General features: G+C 44.9%; 1 protein-coding gene across 1 annotated transcript in view; it reads right to left on the bottom strand.

Annotated features, from left to right (window-relative positions):
• Positions 1-1,367: 1,367 nt before the first annotated feature.
• The window catches only part of xkr6b (XK, Kell blood group complex subunit-related family, member 6b), a gene marked incomplete at both ends in the record, with an annotated part of 347,851 nt that continues 329,028 nt past the window's right edge, over positions 1,368-20,190 (bottom strand). Inside the window, one exon of the mRNA XM_084314614.1 lies at positions 1,368-2,341. Coding sequence (XP_084170740.1) covers positions 1,368-2,341 — 974 coding nt within the window. The remainder of the gene's footprint in view (positions 2,342-20,190) is intronic.

Consider the following 20,190-nt stretch of genomic DNA (forward strand, 5'->3'; position numbering starts at 1 on the left):
TTGTGTTGCAAATGATTGGTTTTATCAGTGTTAATTGCCTTATGGCCTGAGAGCCAAAGGTTTGATTGAATGAATGGAAATCAAAGGGCTGAGTGGGTCACACTGTCTACTGCTTCCTTGTGATCCTGATGAGAGTAGAGCAGATATTGCCTGTAATAATTACAGACACAGATGGGTTATCATCATGGTAATGAAGTTTGTGCCTATATCCCATTTTATTATATTTAACTTTGACTCATAAAAAAGAAAAAAGGCTTTGTGCTGCTTTCTATCCCATGCACGGTTTTCTTTTTTTTTTATCGCTTTGCTATTCGGGGTGGAAGAAGAAGAAGAGTGTTAAGTAACCTCAATAGTTTTTTTTAATACGTCCCTTCTATTTGACCAATCTTATTATGTAATAGATTTTGTGCTATGTCACAGCAAAGCGAGGTGATTACCAAATAAGGCATGCTGTTGTTAGAGCTGGTTACCGACAGGGGGCACTGTGCTTTGAATATTGAATATTATGAGTGGAACTGATTGAAGGTCAGTGTGTTTCCTTCTCCGAGAGAGACAGGATAGGATGAGGATAGTGAATTTGGAACAGACATACAGTAGCAGACCCAGGACATTTTTAGTGGCGACAGTTATTACCAGAAAGTCCTTTATGCTGAAATCTGTTATTATGTGCCTTTGTTAGTTTACAGTACAATCCTCTGCTTCTCTGAAAAGATTTTGATCGCTTGCTCTAATTCGCTAACGACATGGTAAACAGTATTGTATTATTCAAATGATGTATATTAGGAATGGCAGTTAATGTTAAAGGTGTGCAAAGACCTGCAACCCCTAGGGCTTTCCTCCATCATTCCCATCAGGCATTGCGCCAGTCCCATGTCACAGGGACATACAATATGCCCTTCACAAGTGTATTGACAGGTTGAATCACCAATACAGTATAATGCATTAAAACACATTTCATAATGACACATGTGTTATTTACACATTCACTCACACAGACCACTCCCCTACGAACGTAGAGTTTTTTTTTTATCTCATTTTTGTAAATCTATAATGTCACATAGGATAGGTTCATCATTTTTCTCTGTACTGTATATTTTTCTTCCCAAAAATAAATAATGACTATGTTTTTTATATCATCTTGACATATCTTCGGTAGACAACACACAAATCTCCTGCAGGAAAACTGAATGGTCATGACGAAGAACAAGAATCAGGAGAAGAAGAAAAAAACATAGAGGAGAGAGAAAGAGAGAGAGAGAAAAACACCAGATGGGGGGAGGGGGGGGGGGGGGGGGTGGGCAGATCCAGGAAGGATGAAGAAGTATATATATGTTTTTTCTTTGTGAGAGCTGTGTGAGAGAACGCCTTCAGAGGGATGACTCGTACTGCAAGAGTTCGTAAAGGAGTGGACCGTCCCTGTACCTGATGCCCACCGCGTTCGGGCTAATGTACTGCAGCACGTTTATGGTCCTGCGCAGGCGGCGGTCCACAAAATGCGCGTCCCAGGCCGGGTAGCGTTTCCTGGGCATGTCTATCTTGATGAGAGGCCCCTCGGCCCGGATGGGCCTTCCGGCCGCGTCCACCGGCTCCGTGGACCGCACCTGGAACACGGGCAGGCAGGTGTCCGTGGCTGTTTCGTCTGCCTCGAGGTATTCCGCTGCCATGCCCCGGGTAGGGGTGGCCTGGGAGCCACGCGTGTAGCCCGGTGTAGGGGCCATGGGCTCGGCCTCGGGGGGCAAGGGAAGGCCCCACAGCAACTCGGCGCAGCAGGAGCTGGCCAGCACCCTCAGACGGGGGCCCATGGGGTGGAGGACCCCGTAGTAGATGACCATGCAGGCGACGCCCGAGGCGAAGCACAGGAAGACGCCACAGAGGGCCGACGAGGCGTAGGCGTCAGTGGTGGCCGGGTCGCGGTAGGCGTACCACAGGGCGCTGAGGACAGCGTTCTCCAGCAGCACCACCGTGTAGTACGCCACCATCCTGCAGCGGGTCCGGCCCTCGCGGACGTTGAACCAGCAGAAGACGTAGACCACGGCCACCACCAGGTTGAACAGCACCTCCTCCCACTTGGACATGCAGAAGTCTGTGCCGCCGTGGATGACCCAGAAGGCCATGGCGCACCAGTGGAGCACCACGAATATCCCAAAGTAGATGTGGAACACGGAGGCGAAGAGGGCGAAGGAGAGCACCCGCGAGGAGATGGTGAAGAGGCGCCAGAACAGGTGCACCAGGGCGCCCCGGTAGCTCATGCTCTTCTTGTCGTCGCGCGAGTCGCGCAGGAGCTTGTGGTAGGAGGCCAGCACCCAGGCCAGGGACAGGAGGGAGGCCATGGCGGACACACCTGGAGGGAAGAGAAGGAGGGAGGGAGAGAGGGGGGAGAGAGAGGAGAAAGAGAGGGGGTGTGAGAGAGGGGAGAGAGAGAGAGGGAGGGAGAGGGAGGGATAGAAGAAGAAATAGTCAGAGAGGGAGGGAGAGAGAGGAGAAAGAGGGAGAGGGGAAGGAGAGAGAGAGAGAGAGAGAGAGAGAGAGAGAGAGAGAGAGAGAGAGAGAGAGAGAGAGAGAGAGAGAGAGAGAGAGAGAGAGAGAGAGAGAGAGAGAGAGATGAAAGAAAGAGTTAAAGCATGTCCGGAGAGAAAGGAATGGGGTGAATGGAGAGGGAACAGTTGGTGTCGAAACAGAAACAGAGAGACAAAGAGAGAGAGAGCCAGAGAGAGAGAGTGAGAGAGAGAGGGGGGGGGGAGATCCAATTACATTTTTTAATGATTTACTTACTCTTACTTACTCTTTCATTTATTTCAAACCATGCAACCTATACAATACAAGACAACCACGAAACAGTACAATAACCACCACAAAACAATACAATAGACAACAGTAACAACAACAGACACCACTTAATGGTTTGAAAAAGGGGGATGGTAGAAGCTAAGCTTTCCATTCCCCACACACCTGACCATCAATGGCTATACCAAACATCAACATGTAACATTGCTCTGCTTCCCCCGGCATCTCAACAAGACATACATGAGTCTGACTAGTTTTTATTTATTTCTTTACTTTCTTTTAAACTGGTTTATGTTTTACTCAGTTTAACCTCCTCATCCAATCCATTCCATAATCTCACTCCACAAACAGATATGCACATATATTTTAGAGTGGTTCTTACACCCGGTTGCTGGAGTTTCTGTTTCCCTCTAAGATTATAATTCCTGGTTCCACCCTCTCAGTGAACCGATACTGGATGGGGATTGGAAGAGAGTTGTGTGAACATGATTTTGGCAGTTCTAAGTACTGTATGATTAAGTCCCATAATTTAAAAGCTGATGCTTGTAAAAACAATGGGGTAGAGTAGAGTGTTGGTTGTGCTTAGCATTGTACACAATCCTAATGGCCTTTTTTTGCAGTATATAAAGAGGTGATATATTGGAACGGTAAGAATTACCCCAGACTTCCAGACAATAGTTCAAATATGGGACCACTCTATAGTGCGTGGTAGAGGATGAGAAGTGACCTTTGGTTGACTAAATGCTTGGATCGATACATAATCCCCCACACACACAGGATTTGTTGTGGTAATGAAAGCAGGGGATAAGCAACCCACTGATATAAACACATTTTCCTTGCTTAAATCTGTTTTACCCCTGACCCAAAGGATGGCCGATTGATTTTGCAAACTACAAGATAAAAATACATTTGGATGTATAAGCCCACACCAATCCGGGTTCAGAGCCAATCATAGCACATTATCAGCCATCGCTTTAGTTACTAATGACATAATATCAGCTTTAGACAAGAAGAAACACTGTGCTGCCCTCTTTATTGATCTATCAAAAGCTTTTGATACAGTCAATCACAATTTACTCTTAAAAAGATTGTCTACCGACTCCCAGAGTCAGCATTGCCTTGGCTTGGGCTGATCGCTATACTAACTCGTTTGGCTGGGTTAGGGGGAGGGAAGCCGTGGGTGGGAAGCTGGCGTTGTGGACAGTGACGCCTACAGGTCAGGTCTGGGCGCTTGCTCAGCGGAGGCAGGACTTGAGGAAGGCAGCGTGACCTCCCACGTGTTACACTTCACCAATGAGAGCCCTCGCTGTCAGGTGAGAAGAGAGCCACTGGCTGTCGCTGCACGTGTTGGAAAAAGCGTGCGGATACTTCAGGGTTCCCTTGTACCGACCAGTAGGAGAACATGCGCACAACAACCAGGTAGGGGAGGGGGGGAATTGGCACAACGACTAAATTGGGACGGGGAGAGAAAACAGAGAAAAATCGGAGAAAGAGAGATAAAAAAAAGAAAAAGAAAAAAAAGATTGTCTACTATTGGTTTGGATAGACATGCATGTGATTGGTTCCAAGATTAGTGTGTAAAGTCGGGTTATGCCCAATCAAACTTTTAATCAATAACTAAAGGTATGCCACAGGGTTCAATTCTAGGTTCTGTCCTCTTTATATTTTATATCTGTCCTCCACTATTTATATTAATGATATTTTGTCTTCGCTGAATGGTTGTCAAGCCCATCTGTGTGCAGATGATACTGTTGTGTATTGTATTGCTGACTCTGAAACTTACAACTTTCCTTTATTACCCTCCAGGAAGCTTTTATTAAACTTGAATTAATGCTAGTAAAACTAGATGTATACTGTTTTCTAGAGCCAGAAACAGTGGTTCTAGCATTAAGAGAGTCACTGAATATAAATATCTTGGTGTGTCGCTCTTTACATTTAAATTCCATGTGGCCAACCTTGCCTCCAAGTTGCGACAGGAACTTGAGGAAAACAAAAACAAACCATGTGAACTTTGGAAATTACTCAATAATCAACTAGGCTGCAGTAAAAAACTTAAAACCAGATTCTCAAACATAAACATAAAGACGGACAACACGCTCATCACAGACAAGCTGGATGTAGCCAATTACTTAAACACTTTCTTCACAAACATAGCCACAACACTGGTAAACAAACTACCCTCCCACTCAGGGCATTATGGGGTAAAACGCATAGTAGCATACTACAAGAACCTAGGGGTCCACAAAGACGACTTCAAACTGGAAATGGTAACTACAGATGAGGTACTCAAAAAACTGAGCGCCCTCCAACCGAACAAGGCCACCGGCCATGACAACATCCCCTCCAAATTCCTCAGAGACTCAGCAGCCGCCATCACCCCAGTTATCACACACATAATAAACCTCTCCATAAAACAGGGACACGTCCCCAAGGACTTCAAAATTGCGAGAGTAACACCCCTGCACAAAAAGGGGAGCAAATTAGACCCAGGCAACTACCGCCCTGTTTCTATCCTTACCTCCATCTCGAAAGTCATGGAAAAAATAGTATACGAACAGGTCGAAAAGTACCTCGCGAAAAAAAATCTAATCTACGAATTCCAATCTGGCTTCAGAACATCCCACTCCACTGACACATGCCTTCTCTATTTAAACAACCACATCAAACAAGAGGTGGATGCGGGCAAATACTGCGGCATGGTCATGCTGGACCTACAAAAGGCCTTCGACACTGTCAATCACACCATTCTGATTGACAAGCTAAAAGCAATTGGTTTTGATAGTCTATCAGTGAGCTCGATGCAATCCTACCTGGAGGGGAGAGAACAGATGGTGGAGGTAAACGGTACCCTATCCCCCCCCTCCCAGTGAGCTGTGGTGTTCCACAAGGAAGCATACTAGGACCGCTACTGTTCCTAATTTATGCAAATTACATGTCGTCAGCCTGTGACTGCAACTTGTTCCTGTTTGCGGACGACTCAGCCCTGCTGGTCTCTGACAAAAACAAGTTACAAGTTGAAGAAACCCTCAGCTCGGAACTGGGCAAAATCTGCATATGGCTCGCTGATAACAAACTATCATTACACATGGGCAAAACAGAGTCCATTCTCTTCGGTTCAAATAACAAACTCAGCAAGACCGACGGCTTCTCAGTTACAGCGGGTAACAATATTGTCACAAGGAAAGATGAAATTACCTACATGGGTTCCATCCTAGAGGCTAATCTTTCCTGTGACAAAATGGCATCCAATGTAATAAAAAAAGTCAACCAACTCGATTCTTGTACCGGATATCCTCTCTGGTAAACAAAAATACCCTGAAGACTCTGGCAGGAGCACTCATTCAAGGGTACTACGACTATGCGTGCACCTCATGGTACCAAAGCACCTCAAAGGCGCTAAAAACTAAATTACAAACATCTCAAAACAAACTGGTCAGACTACTGCTTGACCTTACTCCTAGAACCCACCTCACCCTTGCCCACTTTGACAACCTAGGATGGCTTAGAGTAGACGACAGAGTACAGCAACTTGCAATGGGCCTGGTCTACAAGATACACTACAAGACCAAGGTACCCATGTACATGTCAAAATACTTCCCAAAGGTCAGTGAATACAACGATCACAACACCAGAGGGAGCTCCACAAATCATGTTAAACCCAGATTCGGCTCAAACAAGGGACTAAACACGTTTTGCAATTATGCCACATCAATGTGGAACGCCCTACCCAAAGCTGTAAAGGAATTTGAATCACTACCCACTTTCAAAACCACTCTCAAAGAACACCTATGGGAGACTGCAATTCGAAACTGGCCTCTGTAAATGTCCTAACCCAACCCCCTCCAATGTACAGTAAATGACCCAGTATGGTTTTGTCAATATTCCAATGTACAGTTTTGCTTGTACAATGGATTTTTGTACCTATGGAACCCGTTATATACTCGTACTGGCATTGCGTCCCGCTCTTATGCCATACCGAGATATACCTCATCTCCTAGTACCTACTGTACTACATAACGAAAAAACTAAACACCCTTGCACTTGACCAGGCCCCACTCCAGTGACTTACTATAAGACACCGGGCGTGGTCACCACTCATCCTTCCTTTTTTTCATTTTCCATCATGGCGGCTGCTTTGCACCCTGTGTAACTAGTGATAGCGAGTATGAAGTGTAAAGAGAAATTGAACAATGCCGGAGATTTGCCAGCCCCTGGAATCTTTGGCATGTTTCCAACGGCGCTCATATGGGTTCTGCGGCCCTGCAGATGGATGTATTTCGATGCATCTCCGCTTCGGGTCTATCCTGGTGTTTCCTCGTCTTGGCAGCACTTCAAGGGACGACGTGCGATGTGTAGCTATCGACATAGACGCCTAGCCTTAAGAGCACGGGAAGCAGCTGCTCTCCCACTATTGAACTTGGGGGAGCAAGGTTATGATCTTGCTCCACCACTTTTTGATCATATGAAAAATATGATATACCCCCCCCCAATATATAAATCTAACCATAACTACGTAATTTCAATCAAATTAATAATACGCAATGACACTTAATAACACGTTTTTAAGTTTCCAAAGATTGCGAACATTAAATAAAATAAAAAACGTCTGCCATGGAGGGGGTCGTGCCGGACACCCTCCATACCACCCCTTGCCTGTCCAAAAAAAAAAAAAAAAAAAAAATGAATAAAAAGAAAATTCTTGCACCCCCACTTTCAACTATAACTAGGCGGCCATGGCTATCGAGCTGACTCGCACTCAGGTAGGATCTGTGCCATAAGGCATTAACGCTGGTGTTAATAATACTGCTTGTTGTCCTGTGAGACAACCGAGTTGTGTATTGGCGCAAGGGGCAGGATATCTGGGTAAAACGTTGTTGTTTTCCCTGTTACCCTGGAGCGCGCGGCTAACGCTATGCTATATGCTGGGCTACTGTTTCTGTTTGTTTCCCCGCTGAGGGATGTCTGTCTAAAGTCTTCCCTCCTCTTAACCATTCATGCTGACGGTCAATCTGTGTTTACTGTTGGGAGTATTGCGCGGGCTTGTTTACCTGTTCATGGGTGAATGGGCTGAGGTCTAGGGCTGGTGTGCTTGTTGTGAATATTATGAATGGATGCAGGACTGGGTTCTCTGGTCCGCATCCCCTTAACGTTGTGTATATGGGCTAGCCCATTCTACAGTGTATTGGTGGTGTTTTTAGTTCATTTATTCATTAACCCCTTCATGGATGCACACCACAGTGGAGGTTGCTGGTTGCAACCACCGCTGGTGCTCAGTGTTTATGAAGCAGGTGGCATCAGTCCTTTGCCTCTGGCATGTTGAAACAGTGCCCCGCCCGGCCGACACCATGAGGTGGGTCGGCCCGGCGGGTGGCTGTCGGGCCTCGCGTCCGCTCTACCCCATATCTCGGTATGGCATAAAAGCGGGACGCAATGCCAGTATGAGTATATAACGATAGGTTATGTATATAACCTAGTTATATGAGTACTGGCAAAGCGTCCCGCTCTTAGCGTGCCCTGAGGTCCCTTGGGGGGGTTTTTCTGATGGAAAACTCTTCCCGAGGAAGGGTGAGTGGTGACCACGCCCGGTGTCTTATAGTAAGTCACTGGGGCGGGGCCTGGTCAAGTGCAAGGGTGTTTAGTTTTTTCGTTATGTAGTACAGTAGGTACTAGGAGATGAGGTATATCTCGGTATGGCATAAGAGCGGGACGCTTAGCGGGGGCGGAGCTGAGCGATCATGGAGTAGACGTGTTTCACATGAGCTCCCTTCTACCGTGCTGAATATACGTTTCTCCCCATTAGTCTTTATTTTATTTTTATTTGTTTTTTATTTGTTTGCTAAGTCGTCGTGTTTAGTATACATTCATCGACTTTTTTCGACTTTCTACGATGACGGGGGTGGAAACCAGAGCCATGAAACCATGCGCCACAACCAGCAAGCCGTCACCGCCGGGCCTAGCCACACCGTCTCCCGCTGTCGGGGAGTTAAGCGAAGCTGTGCTCTTGGTCATGACCAAGCTACACGCAGACTCTGAGACACGCATCGCTGAAGCACAGAAGAAAGTGTTGGCGGATTTCTGTGTCAGCCTCCGTCGTGAGATATCAGAGGAAATACGGCTGGCGGTAGTACCGCTGACAGACAAGATGGAGACGATTCACGCTGCCTCATCGGCTAATGCTAACGAAATAGCCATGCTAACGACGGAGGTATCATTACAGTGTGAGAAGATGGCGGGTCTCGAATCCGCCCTGCTGGCTAGGCAGGCTGAAGTCAACAAACTACAGTCGGCAATGGAGGAGATGCAGTCCCGGGATAGACGCCACAACGTCAGGATTGTTGGAGTACCGGAGACCAGCGGTGAGGGCCGTCTCTCTGAGACCGTGCCCGAACTGCTGCAGAAGATACTGGGGACGGACGTCCTCCCTTTGCCTCCTATCTGCGAATCGGCCTACAGAGCGGGCAGGTTTTCTCCCGGCGTGAACAAAGAGCCGAGGCCCATCATAGTCAAGCTGAACAGACTCCAGCAGAGGGAACTCATCATGCGGTCGGCTCGTGCCAGAAGGGGTAATCTGAGGCTTGGCGATCACAAAGTGGCCATTTTCGAGGACTTTACACCGGAGGTTCAAGCACAGAGAGCCGAATACAAGGTGGTCCTGACTAAGCTATGGAAACTAGGCCTGAGACCCACGTTATTCGCTCCCGCGAAATTATCTGTGTTGGAGAAGGTCGGTGGTCAGCGTTTGTTTTGGTCGTTGGCTAAAGCGAAGGAATATCTCGCGGAGACACCCGAGTCTGTTGCTTGATATCTATGGCGGGTTGTTTTGAACTTTGGGATCCATAGTAGAAGCCAAGGTCGGTTGAATATGCATATACAATATATGATAACAGGTTGGGTCGGGTATGGCTTGCACTTCATGGCTATATGGTTATATGGCTTGCACTTTAGCCATGCCCCTCTTTTCCTTTCTTTTTTCTTTCTTATTGTCGCTGTTTTTATGTCATCTGTATGCGCGATTTAAATGTGATCCGATTCTACCTTGGACTAACTGCTGGTTTGCCTTAATTTCGTTTTGAATTTTCCGTGATCCATTTATGCTATAACGTTGCGACATTAATATGCAGACTCCAAGGTAGATGGTTACAGGGTTGATGCTGAGTAATTATATAATAATTATTGTCGCTGTTTTAATGGCATTTGAATGAGCAATTTAACTGTGATTCGATCCTACCTTGGACTACTGTAACTGCTCCGACCGATATCTTTATTGAAACAATGTATGATAACAGGTGGTGTCAGGTGTTGCCTATTACCATCCCCGGATTAATTAATTAATTAATGAATGTGTTTAATTCTATTCTTACATAGGTTATGTCATTTCAGCCGTTGTGCCTGATCAAAGGGACAGCTAAAGGGGTGCACTTTGACCATAACACCTTTTTTTCCCCCTTCCTTCCCTTTTTTTTTGTCATTGTTTAATTGACATTGTTCACACAATTTTGCACAATTAACCTGTGACCCGATCCGGCCTTAGACTATCGGCTGGGATGCTTTAATTTAATTTTGTTTTGAATTTTCCTATACCCTTTTGGGCTATTACAATGCGACGTTGAAGCGCAGATTCGAAATAGATGGTTGCAGGTTGATGTGGAGTTATTATTTAATAATGGCTATTTTTACCATTATGGTTGTCTCATGTTGGGGCCAGGGCTCAGGTGGGTTTCGACCGATATCTTTATTGAATTTTTTATTATTTGTGTTTATTGGACTAGTGGGGGTTTACTCAGGGGTTTATTTAGAGGGGGGTTGGAGTGGGGAGCGTCTTATTGATCCATGTCTCTAGTGGGAAGTGATAGGAAGATGACCATCCTCAGTGGATGGGGCAGAGGGTGGAGATTGGAGAGTGGGTATAGGGGGCCTTATAATAGGACGGGTGGGGTAGGGTTTAGAGTAGAAGGAGGTGGGGCTGTAGCTGGGGTGGTATTTTTATGTGTTTTATGTACTGTTGTCTTAAATGTGTGTAATTGTTCCTCCTCTGAACTCCTGGGATTGACCGTCCGGGCCCGCCGGGATCAGCACCTCTGTACTCAGCCTGGCTGCACTGGTATGTTCTCAACGCATTTATACAAGCTCGACCATGGCTAAATTGAATATTTTAATTTGGAACGCAGGAGGGCTTAACGCCCCACACAAGCGTGCCAGTGTCCTTTGGCTATTGAAGAGGAGAAATATTGACCTTGCTCTCCTTAGCGAGACGCATTTATTGGTAGGTGACGTGTCAAGACTGGCAAATCGGCAATATCACGTTATCTCCTCATCCTCAGCCGATGATAAGACGAAAGGAGTAGTCATAGTTACAAGACGTAACCTTGATATCAAAATCTTGGATGTATGGTCGGACACGGAGGGAAGGATTACTATAGCAAAAGTTGAATTCTTGCATAGGAAGATGGCTATAATAGCATTGTATGCTGCTAACACATTTGATTCAGCGTTCTATAATACAATCACGAAGAATATGTTGGAACTTAATGGATACGCTCTCATTGTGGGTGGCGATTTTAATGCGTGCTGGGATGCGGAGATGGATAGGTCCGGGCCCTCTGAAACGAGCGACCAAAAACGGTCCTCTAAGGCCCTTAGGATGTGGGCCAAAGACACGGGGCTCACAGACCTTTGGCGCTTATGCAACCCCACCCTCAAAGATTACTCTCACCTGTCAGCCAGACACAAAAGCTTCTCTCGAATTGACTATGCATTCGCGTCCCCTAATATGTTTGATAGTTTCGATGTCTCATTGGTTCCCTTGGCTCTCTCAGACCACAAGGGGATTTTCCTTACGGCAACCTTTGGCAGGCTCTCCGCAAGAGCTCCCAGATGGCGTTTTAATTCGACCTTGCTAAAGAACGATGACTTCTGTTCTGAGTTCAGGAGTAAACTAGCTGAATTTTTGCAGATCAACGTTGGCACAGTAGAAGACCCCAGGGTCCTGTGGAACGCATTGAAAGGATTTATCAGGGGTCATGTCACACTATTTGCCTCCAATTTGCGAAAATCCCGGTCAAAAAAGCTAGAAGGACTGGAATCATTATATGCGGACCTATACGCATCCTTGCAAACTAACTATAATGAACGACTAAACACACAACGTAAGATAGTCAAAAAAGAAATAAACTCCATACTTAAACAACAGTCTGAGTTCTTGATACATAGGACAAGACAAAATTACTATTTTCACGGCTCCAGACCTAGCCATCTATTGGCAATGAAAATAAGCTCAAATGATCATTTCTCGGATATCCCCTTGATTAGAACGAGCCAGGGTGCAGTCACTACTGATTCGAAAAAGATCAATGACACTTTTAAAGAGTTTTACTCACAGTTATATAGCTCAGAGGGTAATCTTGATGACTCTAAATTTGAATCGTTCATTGGCGGGCTTGAGATACCCCACATTTCTGAGGAAGAGGCCAAGGAACTGGGGAGACCGATTACTCTCGTAGAATTGAGGGAGACTATTGTTGAAATGCAGAGGGGTAAGGCACCAGGCTGGGATGGTATTCCACCCGAAGTGTATTTAGCTTTCTGGGACCAACTGGGTCCATTGATGCTCGATATGATCAATTACGCTATCGAACAAGGGGAGTTCTCAAGAGATGTCAATATGGCGTTGATTTCTTTACTTCTCAAGAAGGACAAAGATCCCAATGATTGTGGTAGCTATAGACCCTTGAGTCTTCTCGGGCCCGATTTAAAGGTGTTTGCCAAGGTGCTGGCCCGTCGCCTGCAGAGATTTATGTCTGTATTGGTACACTGCGATCAAACTGGTTTTATCCCGGGGCGTCTGGCTGCAGATAATCTTAGGAGGCTGTTGCATGTAATCGATAACAGTAAAGACAATACAACTCCGTCCACAGTTCTGTCTTTGGATGCCATGAAGGCGTTTGACAGACTTGAGTGGTCATACCTGTGGAAGGTACTTGAGGTCATGGGTCTTGGAAAGAGTTTTATTCATATGATTAAAGTCCTGTATGCCTCGCTGTCTGCGATGATACTGACAGGCAAAAACTGTTCCACACTCTTTCCAGTCTCCAGATCTTCTAGACAGGGTTGCCCTCTGAGCCCGGGACTGTTCGCGCTTTCCCTCAAGCCTTTGGCCCAATTTATTAGGCAATCGGAGGACATCGTCCCCATAATGGTCAACAATACTCCACACAAAATTGCTCTCTATGCGGATGACCTGCTGATTTTCATGGACGACCCCTCCCGGTCGGCCACAAAATTATTGAGGATAATCGACGACTTTGGTAAATTGTCAGGTTTTAAGATTAACTGGAACAAATCAGCCTGCCTACCTCTTAATGAACTGGCCAAGGCGGTACGACTACCAGCTGATATCCCCATAGTAGAACATTTTAAATACTTGGGCATAGAGATATTCCCCACGCTGAACCAAACTACTAAGTACAACTTCACAGGTACTTATGATAAAATACGCCAGGATCTAGACAGGTGGTCGTCCCTTCCTAACTCCTTACAAGCCCGGGCTTCCATAATCAAAATGAACATCCTGCCTAGGATACATTTTATTAGCTCAATGCTCCCCCTGCCCCCTCCAATAGACCACTGGCGCAAGGTACAATCGATGGTATCTAAGTTTATCTGGAATAACAAACGCCCGAGAATCAAAAGGGCTACTACTCAACGTAGAAAACAAGATGGGGGCCTCGCAATCCCTGATTTTAAACTTTATTTCTGGTCCTTTTCACTGAGACCTCTGATGTGCTGGCTAGACCCTGTAGAGGCTGTATCGTGGCGCTCCTTAGAAGCGGCGGCGGTATCTCCGCTAAGATTGCAGGATGTAGTGTACTCCACTGTCTCTATTTCGAAATGCCGGCTGAGGTATGGACCGATCATAACTCACGTGATCCAAACGTGGCGTAATGTACAGAGGTCGTGTGGGGTTAAATGCCCTTGGCACCTGGACTCTCCAATTTTTAATAACCAGCAATTACTTGTTGGACACAAGCCGGTTAATATTCCTCAATGGCAAAGGAGGGGAGTGCATACTCTGGAGGATATTTATGATAAGAAAGGCCTCCGTGCGTTTCAGGACTTAAGAGAATTTTATGATCTTCCCGGCGAGTCCTTCTTTCTTTACCTTCAACTAAGGTCAGCACTGAGGGCGCATGGCGTACCGTGGGCTCAAGCCTTGCACCCACACCCCTTCCTCAGGCTCATAGTGGACAGGACGACATCCAGAGGGTTTGTCTCCGACTTTTATACGCTCTTAATTCAATCCACGTATAAAAATTTATCATTGGATACAATCTGGCGTGTGGATATCCCGGAGTTGGACCCCGAGTTTGACTGGGATGATGTTTGGGCAAATGTGGCATTATCTTCCCGCAACCCCAATCACCAGCAAATTAATTTTAATTATATTCATAGAACCTATCTTACACCTAGGAAGCTGTATGCTATGGGACTGATAACCGACTCTCGGTGTACTTTGTGCTCTCAAAAGGCCACTGGCACTTATATGCATATGTATTGGGATTGCCCACCAGTGGCCCGCTTCTGGAGGTCAATAACGGACAAAGTTTCAGATCTGTGTGGCTTAACTATCCCATTCACAGCTGTTACGCTACTCCTGAACGATATAACGACACTACCCGCGTCTGTACAACTGAAAAGGGTTGTCCTAGCGGGCGTCACAGCAGCGAAGAAGCTAATAGCAATGAGATGGAAGGAGCCTGAGAAACTTACAATGATTAACTGGTCCCTAACTCTATTGGATGTGATTTATCTTGAGATATCCACAGCCCGGGTGATTGGGGTGGGGCAGGCTGGAATTGACCTGTGGTTCGCAGCAGCTGAGAAGGTAAAGACCGCAGTGTGCGGCTGAGCGGGGTTGGGGTGCGTGTTCGGGTGAGTCCGGCGGTCTCTTGGGAGGGGGAGGAGGAAATGTTTTTGTCTGTCTTGTTTTTTGTCTTGTCATCTTGAGTTTAGCTGGGGATATTATGGGGGGGCAGCTATTTAACTATTTAACTATTTCTTCACTGTTTGGCCACTTTTACACGGTCTCTGTGAGTCTATGGAACACCTCTACAGGTTTTTGTTTTTTCATGAAGGTTCATTGCTCTGTTTTCGGGTCGTGTTCGCAAAAGATGGTCCTTGTGGTGGATTGGAGATGTACGTTTTATTAATATAGGGTCACACGGCCGGGAATCAGGGCTGAACACTGGGAAAGACCATTTATTAGATAGTACCCCTTGGAATTAAAATTTAGAAGGTTGAACTCTGTTTTCTTTTCTCTTGTCTGTATAATTGTTAGTCTGTATTATTATTATTGTTTTTGTTATTTTCTTGTGAAGTTCTATGTATTGTGATTGTGGTTAATGTGTTGTCTTGTTTCATGTGAATAATAATAAAAATTTGATCAAAAAGAGCGGGACGCTTAGCCAGTACTCATATAACTAGATTATATACATAACCTATCGTTCTAATGACTGGCTGGTCCTTGAGGTGCCTCTAGTTTGCTCTGAACAGGGTAAATCTGCATTTTGCTATGATGCCCCTCTAGCTCATGAAATTAACTCAAACAGTCCTTAAAGCTTGAGATTCTCTCGACTGTTGGAGAGTTTAAAACCTTTATCTCCAACCTTTGTCAATCAAGTTGTACATGTTTTAATTGATTGTTATCCTTACTTGTCTTATTGTTATGATTTTATATTTTGTGTGATTTAACATGCCTTTTTTGCTTAACTCTGTATACACTCAACGTGACTGTAAATGAGGAAAACCTCAGTTGCCTTTCGAGTAAAATCTTTTTTGAAATGAAATGAAATTAAACCTTACTGAAGACCTCAAGGCTAACCCTAACCTCAAATAAGTGCTTTTTCGGGGTAGTTGAAAGCTTAAGGTCAAGGTCGAAGTCATCAGTAGGTGCCACATACAAGTGGCATACACCATTGGAAAGCTGGGACTCCAAGGAATCATTTGAGATGCATAATGTATAGAGGTTTGGGACATTATATATGCCCAATCATAACCATTGCCATGCTCAATAATGTTGTATGCTCAATAAGTTGTAGCAGCAATTTTTGGGTTGATACCATAATACCATCAGACAGTGCCCAGAAATGGAAAAAAAATGGTAAAAAAAATCCCCTAAATTATGACATTAATAATACAGATATTTTTTCCTTATACCACAAACAGCATATTATCGCTGTGCATTATCATTACAATGCATAAGAACATGTCATGGTTGTGGCCTCTCTCTCTCCCTCTTTGTGTTTTTTCCTTCAGACCCAGTTGTACCATTCTTGTGACAATGACAATAAAGATAATTCATTCATTCAAGATGGCCACTCACATGCGTGTCTTACCAGCTGTGTCTTATTGTGTATACCTGTCCTTGTTTATACCTGTCCTTGTGTATATCTGTCCTTGTTCATATCTGTCATTGTTTATATCTGTCCTTGTTTATATCTGTCCTTGTTCATATCTGTCCTTGTTTATATCTGTCCTTGTTCATATCTGTCCTTGTGTATATCTGTCCTTGTGTATCTGTCCTTGTTTATCTGTCCTTGTTTATCTGTCCTTGTTCATATCTGTCCTTGTGTATATCTGTCCAGTGAACTCCAAGCCCACGTGACTGAACTCAAACTAGAAAGAAACAGACTAAGAAACGACGTAAACTCCATGATCAAAACTGCAAAAAAGAATTTCATCAATGACAAAACTGAGGAAAACAAAAACAAACCACGTGAACTTTGGAAATTACTCAATAATCAACTAGGATGCAGTAAAAAACTTAAAACCAGATTCTCAAACATAAACATAAAAACGGACAACACGCTCATCACAGACAAGCTGGATGTAGCCAATTACTTAAACATTTTCTTCACAAACATAGCCACAACACTGGTAAACAAACTACCCTCCCACTCAGGGCTTTATGGGGTAGAACACATAGTAGCTTACTACAAAAACCTAGGGGTCCGCAAGGACGACTTCAAGCTGGAAATGGTAACAACAGATGAGGTACTCAATAAACTGAGCGCCCTCCAACCTAACAAGGCCACTGGCCATGACAACATCCCCTCCAAATTCCTCAGAGACTCAGCAGCCGCCATCACACCAATCATCACACACATAATAAACCTCTCCATAAAACAGGGACACGTCCCCAAGGACTTCAAAATTGCGAGGGTGACCCCTCTGCACAAAAAGGGCAGCAAACTAGACCCAGGCAACTACCGCCCTGTTTCTATTCTCACCTCCATCTCGAAAGTCATGGAAAAAATAGTCTACGAACAGGTCGAAAAGTACCTAGCGGAAAAAAATCTAATCTACGAATTCCAATCTGGCTTCAGAACATCCCACTCCACTGACACATGCCTTCTCTATTTGAATGACCACATCAAACAAGAGGTGGACGCAGGCAAATACTGCGGCATGGTCATGCTGGACCTACAAAAGGCCTTTGACACGGTCAATCACTCCATTCTGATTGACAAGCTAAAAGCAATTGGTTTTGATAGTCTATCAGTGAGCTGGATGCAATCCTACCTTGAGGGGAGGGAACAGATGGTGGAGGTAAACGGTACCCTATCCCCCCCCCTCACAGTGAGCTGTGGTGTTCCACAAGGAAGCATACTAGGACCGCTACTGTTCCTAATTTATGCAAATGACATGTCGTCAGCTTGTGACTGCAACTTGTTCCTGTTTGCGGACGACTCAGCCCTGCTGGTCTCTGACAAGAACAAGTTACAGGTTGAAAAAACCCTCAGCTCGGAACTAGGCAGAATCTGCATATGGCTCGCTGATAACAAACTATCATTACACATGGGCAAAACAGAGTCCATTCTCTTCGGTTCAAATAACAAACTCAGCAAGACCGACGGCTTCTCAGTTACAGTGGGTGACAATATTGTCACAAGGAAAGATGAAATTACCTACCTGGGTTCCATCCTAGAGGCTAATCTCTCCTGTGACAAAATGGCATCCAATGTAATAAAAAAAGTCAACCAACGAACTCGATTCTTGTACCGGATCTCCTCTCTGGTAAACAAGAACACCCTGAAGACTCTGGCAGGAGCACTCATTCAGGGGTACTACGACTATGCTTGCACCTCATGGTACCAAAGCACCTCAAAGGCGCTAAAAACAAAATTACAAACATCTCAAAACAAACTGGTCAGACTACTGCTTGACCTTACTCCTAGAACCCACCTCACCCCTGCCCACTTTGACAACCTAGGATGGCTTAGAGTAGACGACAGAGTACAACAACTTGCAATGGGCCTGGTCTACAAGATACACTACACGACCAAGGTACCCATGTACATGTCAAAATACTTCCCAAAGGTCAGTGAATACCACGATCACAACACCAGAGGGAGCTCCACAAATCATGTTAAACCCAGATTCGGCTCAAATAAGGGACTAAACACGTTTCGCAATTATGCCACATCAATGTGGAACGCCCTACCCAAAGCTGTAAAGGAATGTGGATCACTACCCACTTTCAAAACCTCTCTCAAGGGACACCTACGGGAGACTGCAATTCAACACTGGCCCCTGTAAATATCCTAACCCAACCCCCTCCAATGTACAGTCATTTACCTAGTATGGTTTTGTCAATAGTTCAATGTACAATTGTGTTTGTTTGTACAGTGTCTCCTCCCCCCCCCCCCTCAATGTACAGTGTTACTTGTTTATACAGTGTGCCCCCCCCCAACCACCTCCAATGTAAATTACCCAGTATGGTTGTCAATATCCCAATGTACCCAACCCCCCCCACCCAACCTCCTCCAATGTACAGTTTTCTACGTCAAATGTATATACTCCCTTTTCTTGACTCCTTCTGTATCACAAACAGTACTGTATTTGCAAATCTGGTATGTCATAAATGTATAGATGTAGCAGTACTGACTATCTGTATGTCATGTATGTCATATATGTCTATATGAATTGAAAATGGGGGACCCTGATGGAAACAAGACAAACGTCTTTCTCAGGTCTGCATCCCCTTAACAATTGTATGTATTGAGCCGTACTGTATTGTACCCATTCTGCAATCTGTTAAATAAAGTTTTCATTCATTCATTCATTCATTCATCCTTGTGTATCTGTCCTTGTTTATCTGTCCTTGTTCATATCTGTCCTTGTGTATATCTGTCCTTGTGTATCTGTCCTTGTTTATCTGTCCTTGTTCATATCTGTCCTTGTGTATCTGTCCTTGTGTATCTGTCCTTGTGTATACCTGTCCTTGTGTATCTGTCATTGTGTATCTGTCCTTGTGTATACCTGTCCTTGTGTATATCTGTCCTTGTGTATCTGTCCTTGTATACCTGTCCTTGTGTATCTGTCCTTGTGTATCTGTCCTTGTGTATACCTGTCCTTGTGTATATCTGTCCTTGTGTATCTGTCCTTGTTTATACCTGTCCTTGTTTATATCTGTCCTTGTTTATACATGTCCTTGTTTATACATGTCCTTGTGTATACCTGTCCATGCCCCTAGTTAGTCTGTACCTGTGTGTTAAGTGTTACTTGTTGCCACTTGCCGCTACTATTAGTAGTTCTTGATCCCGTCTGCCTGCCAGCGGAGCTAGTCAGCTATTCCCCCTCAAGTTATCCTCTGTCTTTTGCCATTAAACCTGCCTGCTAGTTCTTCTCCGTCATCTGCCTCCTGTGTGTTTCTGCAATAGGATCCACTCCTATTCACGCTATTACAGAACATGAAAAATTATGGAACATGCTATAGCAACTGTCATTCATTATGTTGGGTTTTTCTATAGAATTGTAGGAATAATAATACTTCTGATCTGTTGTGGTAACCATGCATGGAAGTATTAGAATTGGTTTCAAAACCAGGGACATGGGTGTTTGTAGAAGACTTGTCATCCTGCACATACAGTAAAGACGTGCAAAATCGACCTTGTAGAGAATATATTTCTATTTCAAGTATCACCTATTGAAAGGATGCTTTTGCACACCTCTTCACCTGCAACATGTTACTGTGTTTAATGTTTTGGTCATAAGACCTTCAACTGGCATATATGGTACATATGCACGCTGTTAGGATTAGGAGGCGACAGAAAGAGAGGAGAACCCAATATGCAGACCAAGAAGAGAGGAGGCAGAGACGGCAGGGTAACGTGGATATATCTTGACTTTACTTGGCAGACGACACGATTACAAAACGGGACATAACAGACACAGCAGAGCTGGCACTAATACAAAAAACGGACTGAGACATGAGAAACAAAAGAGGAACAAAAACGGAATACATAAACTACTTACAACACTCAAGAACATGAAGCAAGGCACGGGAGAGGCACGACGGGCAAGGGAACACGGAGGTAAGTGAGGGTAACAAGGAGGGTACTGGAGACA

Source organism: Notolepis coatsorum (genome assembly GCF_963971535.1).
Source record: "Notolepis coatsorum genome assembly, chromosome: 5".
Lineage (NCBI taxonomy): Eukaryota > Metazoa > Chordata > Actinopteri > Aulopiformes > Paralepididae > Notolepis > Notolepis coatsorum.